General features: G+C 34.0%; 2 protein-coding genes across 4 annotated transcripts; both read left to right on the top strand.

Annotated features, from left to right (window-relative positions):
- The first annotated feature begins 2,190 nt into the window (after positions 1-2,190).
- On the top strand, positions 2,191-4,713 carry LOC111404108 (ABC transporter G family member 20-like). 2 transcript variants are annotated; one of them, XM_023032850.1, is made up of 2 exons: positions 2,191-4,473; positions 4,558-4,713. In XM_023032850.1, exons 1-2 carry the CDS (start codon positions 2,284-2,286, stop codon positions 4,594-4,596), a joined length of 2,229 nt encoding a protein of 742 aa, XP_022888618.1. In that variant the 5' UTR covers positions 2,191-2,283; the 3' UTR covers positions 4,597-4,713. The 2 variants fall into 2 exon arrangements, with proteins under 2 accessions (XP_022888618.1, XP_022888619.1); XM_023032851.1 differs by lacking the exon at positions 4,558-4,713 and having other exon boundaries at positions 2,192-4,546.
- A 5,909-nt stretch (positions 4,714-10,622) lies between these two features.
- Positions 10,623-13,062, top strand: LOC111404107 (serine/arginine-rich splicing factor RS2Z33-like). Of its 2 annotated transcripts, none has more exons than XM_023032849.1 (5): positions 10,623-11,417; positions 11,560-11,655; positions 11,821-12,017; positions 12,208-12,300; positions 12,445-13,062. In XM_023032849.1, exons 1-5 carry the CDS (start codon positions 11,316-11,318, stop codon positions 12,833-12,835), a joined length of 879 nt encoding a protein of 292 aa, XP_022888617.1. In that variant the 5' UTR covers positions 10,623-11,315; the 3' UTR covers positions 12,836-13,062. The 2 variants fall into 2 exon arrangements, with proteins under 2 accessions (XP_022888617.1, XP_022888616.1); XM_023032848.1 differs by having other exon boundaries at positions 10,626-11,417; positions 12,205-12,300.
- The last annotated feature ends 858 nt before the right edge of the window (positions 13,063-13,920 follow it).

The following is a 13,920-nucleotide window of genomic DNA, read 5'->3' as shown; positions in this document are numbered from 1 at the left end:
AAGATGGTACTTGTTCAAGAACACAGCTCTTGAAATTCATGTGCCCCTTTAGCTTTAGATGGATTGAATGATTGATTGTTTGAATTCATTAGCGCCTGATCGCATATTGAATCTTAGAATTTCTTGTTACGAGATTAACTTGTTAAGATAAGTTGTCCAAATCTTTATTTGATAGTTAATTCTCTTATGATTGATTGGTATGAATTTTTTACTCTACAACAAACATTACATAATTATTCGACAATACCGAAAATTACAAGATAGACCATTTCTTTGATATATAAGACTTGGACTTGGTGCACCTTGGGACAAGAGGGAATGTGACAAAGGTGTAAAATAATTTCTTTTAGCTAGCTTAAAGGTTTTGCAGGTTGAGGCGTTGAGCTAAGTAATCTAACCACTTTAGCTCAAAAGAAAAATATAACCACTTATTTTGGCACTTGTGGACATTAATTATGAATTTTAATAAATTAGACTTAAGATTTATGATGTATAAGAGATTTAGATTGATAAAGTTGCCATTTTTTTATTTTTTTATTTTTTTTTTACCATAAAGCAACAAATAATTATCTCCCACATATTTTCTTAATTTATATCGAGTCCATTCTGCACAACTCCACCAAATGTGATATACCAATATTGGGGCAAACAAGACAACCAAAGATCTTGTTTCTTTTCCAGTAAGAAAACTAAAATAATTTATTTATGTCTCAAAACTGATCAAATCTTGTGAAACCCTAATTAGAGATAAACTACTAAAAAAGTCAACTCGATTAGATATAATCCCAAAACAAAAATGGTGGGGTAGTGGATGAACACCCATACCTACTACATGAAAGATAATTAATTCGATATAATTCTCATTAATAAAGAAAAGACTTGGTAAAATAATGCTGACATTCCATCAACTGTAACAAATGGCTTTTCAAAATTGGATTACGTGTGCAATAAAGATTAGGAAATTTTGGCCACCATATTATTAGCTTGAAATATACATTATTAAACTATATTTTTATATTAATATGATTAAAATTAAAGTTAAAAATGAACTCTTTAATATTGGGCATCATCGTGCAATGAAAAAATAGCTTATTTGAAGGGTTGAAAGTGAGATATGAACGACAGAACATTCGTATTAAAATGACCTTTTTTAAATACATTAGTTGTACCAAGAAATACTATACATTCATACACACTTTAGCCTTTATATTGATTAAAATTCCGTCAAGATAAATAGTGTTTGTTTATGAAAGCTTAAAGTTAATAATTAATTTTAATAATACATTTTATAAGACTCACAACTTTTATCAACTTTTTAATTACATATTTCATCAATTTTTATCAAAACGTGCTAAAACTTTTATCAAAATTTTGTCAAACAACTCCTGTATAATCTTAGTATAGTAGTACACTGCATTGAATAGCACTAATTAAGTAGGATAATTAATCCATGTAATATCAAATTTACCCCATAAGACACTTTTGAGGGACACGCCAATCATTTTATGGGACACTATCGATCTTTTAATTCATGTTTTTCGAATAATGCATATCAATACAATTGATGTTTTGTATCAGTTTTCGTGGCAACTATAATATTGCGTAAGGAATACAAATGCATTATAATTTATTGTCGACGTCACATTGATTTTACTGTCACTCCGACTCATATTTTCTTGTTCTTTTATGAGGAACACGTATGTTTAAGTAGACTTAAAAGCTTTGCTCATGAGTAAAAGGGAAAAAAATAAGTTTTAAAACGAACAATTTCTTATTGGTAAAATTTACTTTTTTATATAGAAATAAGAATAATAAATAAATTATCTTGATATGTTGAAAATGTTATTAAATATTCTAGACTTATCCAAAACGTGTCCCAGGTACTAGAAACATGACGTTGGGCCGTTGGTGCCCTTTTAGACTTGGAACTATTCTCACTCACAATGTAAAGATACAGTCGAAAGGCAGTGCAACTTCTCACCTACTAACCACACNTTTTAGAAAAAATACATTGGATCAGATTTTTTTAAAAACTCTTATAATTATAAGAAGTATTTTCATAAAATTAGTCAAACGGAACTAAAAGTAACTTTTAGATCTCAAAAGTTTCTTGTAACTTTTTAAAAAGTCATGTCAAACAAGTCATTAACCGTGCGAACTACATACAAACACACACAAAGTAACGAGATGGAGTAACCAAAGTCATTGCTTTTTTATACAATAAATATGAATTGAACAACTCCAAAATCCAACCCAAATCTTCTTTTCAAAAACCACATATTCATGCCTGGTGGAAGTGAAGGCGAAGGTGACATCTTGTCCATGGCTAGTGACCTTCCATTTCTGGGTCCTAGACAAGCCATGGAACTTCAAGAATTCAATCGAAAACCAAGACATAACGTCTCTAGAACACTTGGTGAGCTTTTACAGCGAGTGGGAGACTCGACTAATGATAGCAGTCCACCATCACACCAAGTTTTTGAGGTTGACCATGATCATGTTTATCAACCTGCTTCAATGCCCTTTGTTCTTTCCTTTCATAATCTTACATACAGTGTAGAAGTTCGTCGAAAAATCATTCCTTCGTGTCTTAGGAGGACTTCGGCCAATGGATCCTCCAGGAACGTGATGGAGGACCAATCGGGAACCAAAGTTTTGCTGGATGACATCTCTGGGGAAGCTAGAGAAGGAGAAATCATGGCTGTTCTTGGGGCTAGTGGATCGGGAAAATCCACATTGATCGACGCCTTAGCTGATCGTATATCAAGAGAAAGTCTCAAGGGGACCATCAATTTAAATGGTGAAATGTTGGAATCTAAGCTTCTCAAAGTTATATCAGCTTATGTGATGCAAGATGATCTCTTATTTCCCATGTTAACTGTGGAAGAAACCCTTATGTTCTCTGCTGAATTTAGGCTTCCAAGATCTATGTCCAAGTCACGGAAGAAAGCTCGAGTTCAAGCACTGATTGATCAGTTAGGCCTGCTCACTGCAGCCAAGACGGTGATAGGAGATGAAGGCCACAGAGGAGTTTCCGGTGGCGAAAGGCGTAGGGTTTCAATTGGAACTGATATAATTCATGACCCTATACTCCTGTTTCTTGATGAACCCACGTCAGGACTTGATTCAACAAGTGCATACATGGTGGTGAAAGTCTTGCAAAGAATTGCTCAAAGTGGAAGTATAGTGATCATGTCAATTCATCAGCCAAGTTATAGAATTCTCAGCCTGTTGGACCGTCTGATCATTCTTTCACGTGGACACACGTTGTTTAGTGGCTCACCGACGACCCTACCACGATTCTTCTCGGAGTACGGGCACCCAATTCCGGCGAACGAGGACATGACTGAATTTTCTCTTGATTATATCCGGGAGCTTGAAGGAACCCCTGAAGGAACCAAAAGTTTGGTTGATTTCAACAAGTCTTGGCAAATGAAGAACCCTAGAATCAGCCACGCAAATGGACCAAGACTATCACTGAAAGATGCAATAAGTGCAAGCATTTCAATGGGGAAACTAGTTTCTGGTTCAACAAATGTTGATTCAAATCTCTCATCTTCAGTTCCAAGATTTGCAAACCCCTTTTGGATTGAAGTTCATGTAATAGCCAAAAGATCGATCACAAATTCAAGAAGGGCTCCCGAGCTTTTCGGCGTACGATTTGGAGCAGTTTTGGTAACCGGATTTATCCTAGCCACAATTTTTAGGAAACTCGATAATACCCCAAAAGGAGTTCAAGAAAGATTAGGGTTCTTTGCCTTTGCCATGTCCACAACTTTTTACACCTGTGCTGAAGCAATTCCAGTATTTCTCCTCCAACGTTATATCTTCATGAGAGAAACTGCTTACAATGCTTATCGTCTTTCGTCTTACGTTGTCTCCCATGCCTTACTGTCGCTCCCTTCTCTATTAGTCCTTTCACTTGCATTTGCTGTAATAACCTATTGGGCTGTTGGTTTAGCCGGTGGTGCTTCGGGTTTCCTCTTCTTTCTCACCTTCATTTTCGCGTCCTTCTGGGCCGGAAGCTCCTTTGTCACATTCCTTTCTGGAGTTATCTTCAATGTGATGATGGCTTACACGCTTGTCGTCGCCATTTTAGCCTATTTCGTGCTCTTCAGTGGCCTCTTCATATCCCGAGATCGAATTCCTCCCTACTGGATTTGGTTCCACTATCTTTCTCTAGTGAAGTACCCGTTCCAAGGCGTATTACAGAATGAATTCGAAGATCCTTCTAAATGTTTTGTTCGCGGTATTCAGGTGTTCGACAATTCACCATTAAGGACTGTGCCAGATGAAATCAAGCTCAAATTACTGAAATCCATGAGCACAACTTTGGGAATGAACATTACAAGCTCAACATGCTTGACAACAGGATCAGATATTTTGAAGCAATCTGGAGTTACTGATATAGACAAATGGCATTGCCTGTGGATTACCATCGCTCTGGGATTTTTCTTCAGAATTTTATTTTATTTTGCGCTCTTGTTTGGAAGCAAGAACAAGAGGAAGTAATCAGAATTGATAGATATTATTAAGTAATTTCATATTNTATTTTATTTTGCGCTCTTGTTTGGAAGCAAGAACAAGAGGAAGTAATCAGAATTGATAGATATTATTAAGTAATTTCATATTGGTTTCAAAATTTTATTTCTTTCAAAATTGTGTTTGCTAGTTTCAAGAGGTTAACAAGTCCTACCTTATAGTTCTGTTATCCTGCTAAATTGTTTATTAGGAATGATAGGATCAAGCGATTTTATCAATATTGTAAACATACTAGTAGTAGTGACAAAGTTTTCAATAAATTTTTTTCAAGATTTTGATAAAATTTGATGTAATATGTGATTCAAAATTAATAAAAGTTGTAAATTTCATGAAATTTGTATTTAAAATTGAAATGTGATGAATTGAAAAGTTGATGAAACTTTAGAATATTGAGTATTTGCTACCTATTTCCTATTCTATCGAGAGCCAATAATCACATCACATGAATTCCATAATTTTACATTTCAAACAATGTCAAGAGTAATAGTTATTACATTCACCATTTTATGTATTCTTTAAAAATTTGAACAAAAAATAAATAATCACATTTACAGTTTGTATTGATTTATTATTTAATTTAAGGTACAAAAGGAAGAAAGCATTTGCAGCAAATCACCATTGTTTTTGAAGTTGCAACACCCAATTGACCAATTGATGCTTTGATGAAAATTAAAATTCAGATTTTAATTTTAATTAAAATCAATAATTAATTTTAACCACGTGAGAATTAAAATCAATAATTAATTTTAACTACACATCTCGTATGATAAAAAACTTTTCAACTATATATTTTTATCAACTTCTATCAAAATCTATTAAAAATTTAATTTTAATTCCCATCAAATAGGGACGAAAATTCCAATTTCTTGTAATTCTGTGCATGACAAGCTTTATTTACAAGCACTGAAACTAAAATTATGAGAATACGTATATTTGTTGAGAGTAGGTTAATTTGCTCGTCTTTTTCTAATAATAGTAAATTCATGAAAAATCAGGCAATCAATCAAGAAAATATAAAAAGAATGAGGTAAAACAGATCTAAAAGAAATAATTTTATCTAGGTATGTGTAGTTCGTTGGAATAGGTTTTTCTTTTCCTTTTTTTGCCCTATTTTCAAACTAAAAGTTTCATAAGATTTGAAATAAATTGTAATTAAATATCAAGCCATTTTTAATGTTTAATTTGATTTCAAATCACGATTTACCTAATAATATAAAAATAAACACTTTAAAACATAAACTTTACATAGTAAGAACAAAAAAAGAATTAGCATAAATTATTACAAAAAATTCATAATTTACCGTTCCTTTTTTTTTTTTTTTTTTGCCCGTTCTTATGCATCAAGGAAAATATATATACGAAGAAGAACAAAGAAGACATGTATACATCTAGGCGTCTACATACAAGTATATCATTCACTGAGACCTATATAGATCATACAAAATCAATGATATGTACATTCCATAATACCTTGCTTATTTGGTTTTTCTTATTATTTTCAATTATGTTTATGACTTGGATCGGTTTTAAACAAGTTTTAGTTATCGAAATCTATGTCAAATCGTTTCTAAAATGTTTGGTATGGTTCAAAATTAAATATAAATGATAAGATAAATAAAATTACAAATGCCAAAATTGTAGAAAAACTTAAAGACACTAACAAAAAATAGCAGATTTTTAAGGATACAAGTGATTTTCTAGAAAACCTTATCCAATTTTTGTAATATTACAAATAGGGAAAAATTCATAAATAAGAGATTACGTATGACATATTTCAAAATTAAAAAACAATGTTTCAAATTTCAAAAATCAGATATTTTAAAATTTTATTTATAAATTAATTTATTAAACATATATTTTACTAATTAAATATATTGAGGTCACAATTCTATATAATTTGATCAAAGTTATCTAATTAATTAATCACAAATTAATTTTTAGTCACAACTTATTTCTCGATCACAAATCAAAAATTTTATAGACAACAGATTATTTTTCGATCACGAATAAATTTTTTTATAAGTCACAGATTATTCATCGGTCACTTAATTAAAACTTTTATTAGTCACAACTCACTTATTCATTGCAAATTATTAGATTAATTGACCATACTCAATTTTTCGATCACAACTTAATCAATCGTGAGTCATAGTCATATTTTTTAGGTCAAATATTACAAATTAACCAATTATTAGTTACAATCAACCAAATAAGCCACAAGCATCCAACCTCATCTCATTCCACCCACGACCACCACAAACCACAACCACCATCACTATCACCATTACCGTCACTTCCACTAATAATATTACCTAAGTAAAATAATACACAATTGCAAAGACCAAGGCAATAGACCAATTTAAAATTCAAACCCAATTTGGTCGACCAAAGTGCCCTAACACGTTGCAATACTATCTTTGACTGAAATCAAGTTGTATATGAAATATACATACACAATACATACAATCATCAAGATATGAAGATGATATGAAGAAACCAAGAAGGTGACCTAACTGAAAAACTGAAATTCGTAGATGAACAAAGTTGATTGACAAAAATAAGGAGCAAATTCAAGCTAGAGGACCTGCCACGAATCAACAGAAGTAGCCCTGAAATAGAGTGCAGAGAAAAGTGTGTCGCCGAAGACAAGTGGAGACAAAAGGGTTATGAAAAATGATTTTAGGGCGGCTCTGATGCCCGACGGTGTCATGTCGCTAGATGTGTGTATTGCCAAAGAAGAGTGTGTCGTCGGAGACGAGTGGAGAGAAAAGGATTATGGAAAATGATTTAGGGCGGTCGTGTGGCTCTAGAGGAGAGAAAATAGGTAGGATGAAAATGATTAGGGTTTTAGTGTGTGTGGTTGGGTATGGGTTAGGTGGGATGCAGATTAATACTTAATTTTATGATATAATTTTTGATTTTTAAAATAATAAACTTATCATAGAATTTATGAAATTGAATATTTAAAAGTAGGCTTTTATGTAATGCCCACTTACAAATACTTCTTAGGGCAAATTAAATCCCACCAGGATTTTAAAGATTGTTATTCTGAAATCAGATAAGAAGTTTATCTAAGCACAAAGCAGGTAATTAATATATAATAGCAAAATCATAAAAGTAAATAAATTTACATATCCCCACCCATCGAACCTATCATCCTACCCAATAAATCATTTTTCCATCCATAGTTTACACACGGTGTCTCTCTCTCTCTCTTCACGATGCAACCACTCTGACAACTCTCGATGCATATCCACTCCAACGATCTGGTGTTCGACGACGCATACCCACTCCAACGACGCTCCTAGTTACTACGTGATCTTGTGCTCGACGACGACGACTGCCGATCATTAAATCTTTTATTTTATTTTTTCTATCTCTCTCTCTCTTGTTTTAATTTTTGAGTTTGATTTCTCCAATGGATATGGTGGCTTGTGTAGCTGATGGTTGCTGTGGTGATTTTTGTGCGATTATTATGGTGTGTGTGGTCGTTGCAATGATGGTTTGCGGTTGATGTGGGTGTGGTGGTAGTTTCAGAATTGTCGACTAGCAGCTGTGAAGGTGTGGTAGTGGTAAAGTGGAGGCGCTGCTGGCGGTGATGGTGAGTTGATGTTGGTGTGGTGGTGACTGTGGCGGTGGCGGTGGCGGTGGCGATGGTGATGGCGACGACGGCGGCGGCAGTGGAGTGGGAAGGAAGAGTGTTATCATTGTTTGGGTGTTATGACAATTGATTAATTTGTGACCTAGAAGAATGTATGCATGCGACTTTTCGGGGTTCGATTACAACACAACCAATGCGCTTTTGTACATTCGACGCTTCTATTCCTTCGATGCTTTTGGGGATTTTTTGGGTTTTAGATCTGGCGGGTAGAGGTGATGGTGATCTGAATGGTTGTTTTTATGGTGTTGGTGGTGGGGTGGTGGTTTGACTGTGGAGGTGGCGGCTGCGATGGTGGTGGTGTAGTGGATCGATTTGCATTTTGGGAGTTTTTTAAGCTTTTGATCTGATCGATCTGTATTTTTGGGGGGTTTTTGATCTGGCGATGATTTTTGTTGGAGGTACAAGTGGAGGTGTTGACGGTGGTGGCGGAGGATGGTAATGGTAGTGGTGTTGTGGTGCTGGCGAAGGTGGTCGCAAGTAGCAGTGGTGGTGAACTAATTATTTGGTTATATGTGACCAATTATTAAACTGTGACCTTAAGAATTGATAATTTATGATTGAAATATAATTTGTGACCAACTATTTAGACATCTGTGACAAATTATATGGCTGATTTGTGACTAAATATTATGTGTTTGTGACCAATAGACTGTGAATTATGTGACCCATAAATAAAATGTGACATGTAATTTGAATGATTTGTGATCTCAAGATAATGTAACCTACAAAAATTTTGATTTGTTACTACGAAACAATCTGCGATCAATTAATTTGATGATATGGTACTAGTAAATAAATCTGTGACCTATAATTATGAATCTGTGACCATTAATCATGTAACTGTGATTTTATTATTTTTACTTAATAAATATTTTTAATTAATTAAATACACATCTAATTTTTGAATTTTCAAACTACTTACTTGATTTTTGAATTGGGGTAAATATGACCCTGAAATGTGACTTTTTTTCCCTACTTATTTCATCTAATTTTTCAACATTTAGTCTCTATTTGAGCCCCATTATTTCTCATTACATTAAATTAAATTTTTTTCTCTCTTACTTTTAACCACACAATTTTCAATAAAATAATATTACACGTAAATTAAAAACTTTTCAATCACTCATTTTTAAAAAAAAAACACCATTCATCTCATTATAATCTACAAATAATGGGGCTCAAACGGCCCCTAAAGGTAAACTTCTTGGTTAGTGAGACTTAATCTCGCGCAACTTCCTTACATGCAATTTAAATCTAGCTTTTTCTCTCTCTTTCAAATTAATCTAAAGACTATCATGTATGGAGATCGTATCTCCATATTTATGCTTCGGCATGTTAAGTTCTCTTTGTTCCTGTCGTAGTAATTGTGGATGTAAGGTACTTGCCCCACTCACATTGCATTCTCCATTTTTGAGGTACTTGTAAATTTGTGATTGGCTCAAATAACAAATTTCAGGAAATGCCCCAAAGTTAATGTGAATTTTTTACTGCTTGGTTTTTATTTATGATGTTTTCCCATCTTTCTTTCTTGGGGTGGCAGGGGCTGATAGTAGATGAAAAAACAGCAAGGAAGTCCAAGTCACACTATTTACGAATCCAGTACCTTCAAAGGAACACTATTAACTTCCATGTCAACATACAACATAACCTGAAAAAAAAAAAAAAAGCATTAAACTTCGATGCTTATATTGAGAAACAACAAAAATAAACAGTCCACTTAGCGTTTGTACATACCACCCTTGCAAAAGCTTCAGGATTGTATTCTAAGGCAGCAGCCCAGTTCTCATCGTCTTATATACCAAATCACAAATGTGCCATAAATAATCTTTGAGATTCCACGTGTATCATAATAAAAGAGATTTTCATCATAATCATATAATTCGAACACATAATTGCATATAATTGCACATACTTTAAGAATATACTTATTTCATAAATATTTAATAATATTTATATTTTTCCACTCACAGCACTATGTTTGCAAAATCAACTCGGTTGGTAAACTGTCCCGATATCAGTATCGCCACGCTAAAATATGATATAATTTTTAAATCAACAATCAATTATTTTAAGTAATTTCAATAATTAAATAGGTGATACTCAAATTTAATCATTTCACGTTTAAGCGATTTCTAAAGTCTCTTTAATCAATAAAACTATTTTTTCTTTCATTTTACTTTATTTCATAACTTATTATATTTAACCGCTTCAATAAAATTTAATTTAATCTAACAATCTAACAACTATAAAATCAAAAGTAACCTTTCAATAAGTAACTTTTTACTTACCTTTAACTTTGAAGAATTCCAACCTAATAGTAGAATAACTTATTTCAAACATGTTGGCGAAATTTTTTTTTTCCTCTTTCTTCCTCCTCTTCCCTTCTGTTTTCATTTTAATAATTTTTTTTTCTTCCTTTTTTTTTTTTTTTTTTTGTGTCATCATAATGTTTAAACATTGATTTTGCAGCCCATTTATACTTTAGGCTTTTAATGGTTGTATCCTTCTCTTGAATGGTAGTTCTAGTTTCCTTTGAAAATATATCATTAATGTCTGTTTGGCCTTTATCATGGGGAACAGGCAAATAGAATTAAAAAACCCACCTTTTCATCTATGCAAAGCGTATCTAATGGTCATGGGAACCTGTCTACGTTCTCCACACTCTGAACTAAATTTTCTTCTTCAAAGTTGCATATATGATGTTACGTGATAGGTATTAATGATTTTCTTTCAACCTTTTCATACATAGTTGTTGGCTCTATCCCAGTTTCTATATAAGAGGTTTGTTTGTGTGAGGGGTGTGATTCTACTACTTATCTACAAGTGAGAATATTGTTTCTTTTCGAGCACAATTCTAGCTCAGGCATATTTGTAATCATGTTATTTGTGAAGGAAAAATGTGTCCACTAGGTTCCTTTGAGTTTAACTTGCATGATTCTGTTGAAGGTTTCTGAGCCTTTGCCTAACCTGGTGGTCAATGGTGAGAGGGTGGACTTGGTGGAATTTCTTGCCGATTGTTAGGAGCCTTTGGCGATTGTTTCTATATTGTCTTTGCATTTTTTTATGGTTGCAACAATCAATGGTGTTTAGTTCGTCTTGAGGACCAAGTTTCATGCAATCCCAGTACGTAGTAAGTTATGATGCCCTTACTGTTTCTGGCAACCATTTCCGCAGAGTACGCGACGTGGATATGAAGCGAGACTATGCATTCGTGGTATGTATCATCACTCATTTCTTCATTATGATTGTTTTTAAGAATATTAATATCTTCCATCTTATGCATTGGGCTTGATATGTGTCAAATTACACAAATGTGTTTTCCGTATTCGGTTTTTTGTCTCTACCCTATCTTACAGGAATTCAGCGATCCAAGAGATGCTGATGATGCTAGATATCACTTGGATGGAAGAGATGTTGATGGGAGTCGCATTACTGTGGAATTTGCCAAGGGGGTATGTAAACTTTGGTTTTTAAAATTTTTTGGGAACTTTATGAATGATTTGATGGGTTTTGAATATTATTTTTTAAGCACTTGATGTTCATCATTTGCAGTATTTACTCATGGTTTTGTCTGTTTGTGTGCATCACTCATCTAGTTTTGCATCATGCGGGTGTAGGTACCACGTGGACCTGGAGGTGTTCGAGAGTATGTTGGCAGGGGTCCTGCTCCTGGTTCTGGACGTTGCTTTAATTGTGGCCTTGATGGCCACTGGGCCCGAGATTGCAAGGCTGGAGACTGGAAGAACAAGTGTTATCGCTGTGGGGAAAGAGGCCATATAGAAAGGAACTGCCAGAATAGTCCTCAGAAGCTCAAGTACTTCTGTTTTAGGCTATAGTAATGTTGTGTTTTGTCAATTTTATGTCTTGCTTGCACAAGTTTTTTCTTCATTCTATCTGCCTACACTTATTGATGAACCTGTCTTGTCCCTTTGTGAATGCTTGTAAGGCTCTCTGCACAAGCACCAGTTTTTTGTTAATTTGATTCGTTCATGTTTCAACAGAAGAGCCCGGAGTTACTCTCGTTCACCTGTCAGATCCCGTTCTCCTCCTCGCCGTGGCAGGAGGAGTCCAAGCTTCAGCCGAAGCCGTAGCTATAGGTTAGTTTTGCTTCTTCGAAATGGTTTTAATAACTACATTAGAAAAGTTTAGCTAAATTTGTGAAATATTTGTCAATGATTTATTACTGAATTTTTTAACTTTGAAAACATTCAACTTATTCACTGGTTGTATTATTTTGTCAGCCGGTCCAGATCCCCTCCTAGAAGAGGAAAAATTGTTGGGTATGAAGAAAGGAGATCCATGAGTCGAAGCCCCATGCTAAAGAGTGGCACTCCTCCATCCAAAACAAGGAAGCGCAGCCCATCTCCTTTTGCAGACAGCCCTATCGAAAGAGGAAGTCCATCTCCCATTAGGGAGGAAATAGCGTCCGGGCAATATAGGTACAGTCCAAGTCCAAAGGCGTTGAGCAGAAGTCCAGCAAGTCCTGAGAGGGAAAGCCCTGCTGTTAGGAGGTACGATGACAGCCCTTATGGAGCCAATGGTGACAATCGCAGCCCTAGTCCACGGGACGATAGGAGTCCGGTTGATGAGGATGATAATGTACCTTCCAACAGAGGCAGTGAATCTCCGTAAAAATTTTACCTTCTGAACTTCTGTAAGTTCGAGCAGACTGTAGGTTTGTGATTGTGTGTGTGTTAATTATAATTGACATTTATCATACACTGAATTGCTAGTTTTCAACTTTTCCAATAACTAAGATGAAATGAGGTAGACTACATTTTCTATTCGTCCTTGGTCAGTATGTTACAAGATATTTTTTCAGTTCTGTTATGGTCAAATTTAGCTGTTTCTTCAAAGAATCATATTGCAATAACACGTCATTGATGTCATTGATATAATTGTAGATATAATATCACATGACAATTCATTATTCATGGCCTATTAGAAGTAGAAGATTCTTTGGTGGGATATTCACGAACAGAAAAATATTGCATTCAGCTGGATAATGATCGAGTGATATTACTTTGTAGATCAAAACTAAGGAATCCCATGTCTGCAAAACAGATTTTGGACCGGAACATGGTTCATTTTTTTTTTTTATCTCGACTTCCTAGTTGACCACCTTAGTCACTCATAGATTTAGCAAATCAGCACATTTGTCCGGGAAGGTGCCGGGGGATTGTTTTGAATATACCAAGTTTTTTCATTCGATCACATCTTGTCAAATAATATTAGTAAATGATTGGTATTGATTTTTCATTTTGAAAAAATCAATTTTTTGATCAGTATTTTATTATTTCAGTCGTCATTTTTGACTTTTTCTCTCATAGGTAGGATTCACTTTTCTTAAACGGTCAAAAAATTAATTTTCGAAAGTCACTATCGAAGAAGCCTATGTCACCTAACTTGTCAACTACTTTTTCGAAGTGAAACTTTCTTCAAATTTCTCTTTTTCTTCTAAACTCCATTTTTTCCAGATTGTTTGGATTTTGTTTGCACTTGTAACTTCTCAGTTTTTACAACCAGAATTGAAAAATTAGAAATTATTTTAATCGCCAGTGTATGAATATTAAAATTTTTGGCAGGTCACATTTGATTATATAAATTTAAGCTATTTAAAATAAGTCCTTAATTCTTCTTTTCTCAAATCAAATTTTAAGAAGGAAGCTGATATATTTTGTGAATCTTTAGAATATGTAATTCGAGAATTAAAATTT

This window comes from Olea europaea, chromosome 11, assembly GCF_002742605.1.
Source record: "Olea europaea var. sylvestris chromosome 11, O_europaea_v1, whole genome shotgun sequence".
NCBI classification, from domain to species: domain Eukaryota; kingdom Viridiplantae; phylum Streptophyta; class Magnoliopsida; order Lamiales; family Oleaceae; genus Olea; species Olea europaea.
Note: the sequence above shows the minus strand (reverse complement) of the source record. Positions and strands in the feature narration are given on the sequence as shown.

What these genes read in the sequence shown, in the direction of transcription:
- LOC111404108 (XM_023032850.1), top strand. Translation starts at nt 2,284, where the DNA reads ATGCCTGGTGGAAGTGAAGGCGAAGGTGACATCTTGTCCATGGCTAGT.
- LOC111404107 (XM_023032848.1), top strand. Translation starts at nt 11,316, where the DNA reads ATGCAATCCCAGTACGTAGTAAGTTATGATGCCCTTACTGTTTCTGGC. An exon ending in AGCGAGACTATGCATTCGTG is followed by an intron (nt 11,418 to 11,559) that starts GTATGTATCATC and finishes CCTATCTTACAG; the next exon opens with GAATTCAGCGATCCAAGAGA. An exon ending in AGCCGAAGCCGTAGCTATAG is followed by an intron (nt 12,301 to 12,444) that starts GTTAGTTTTGCT and finishes TTATTTTGTCAG; the next exon opens with CCGGTCCAGATCCCCTCCTA.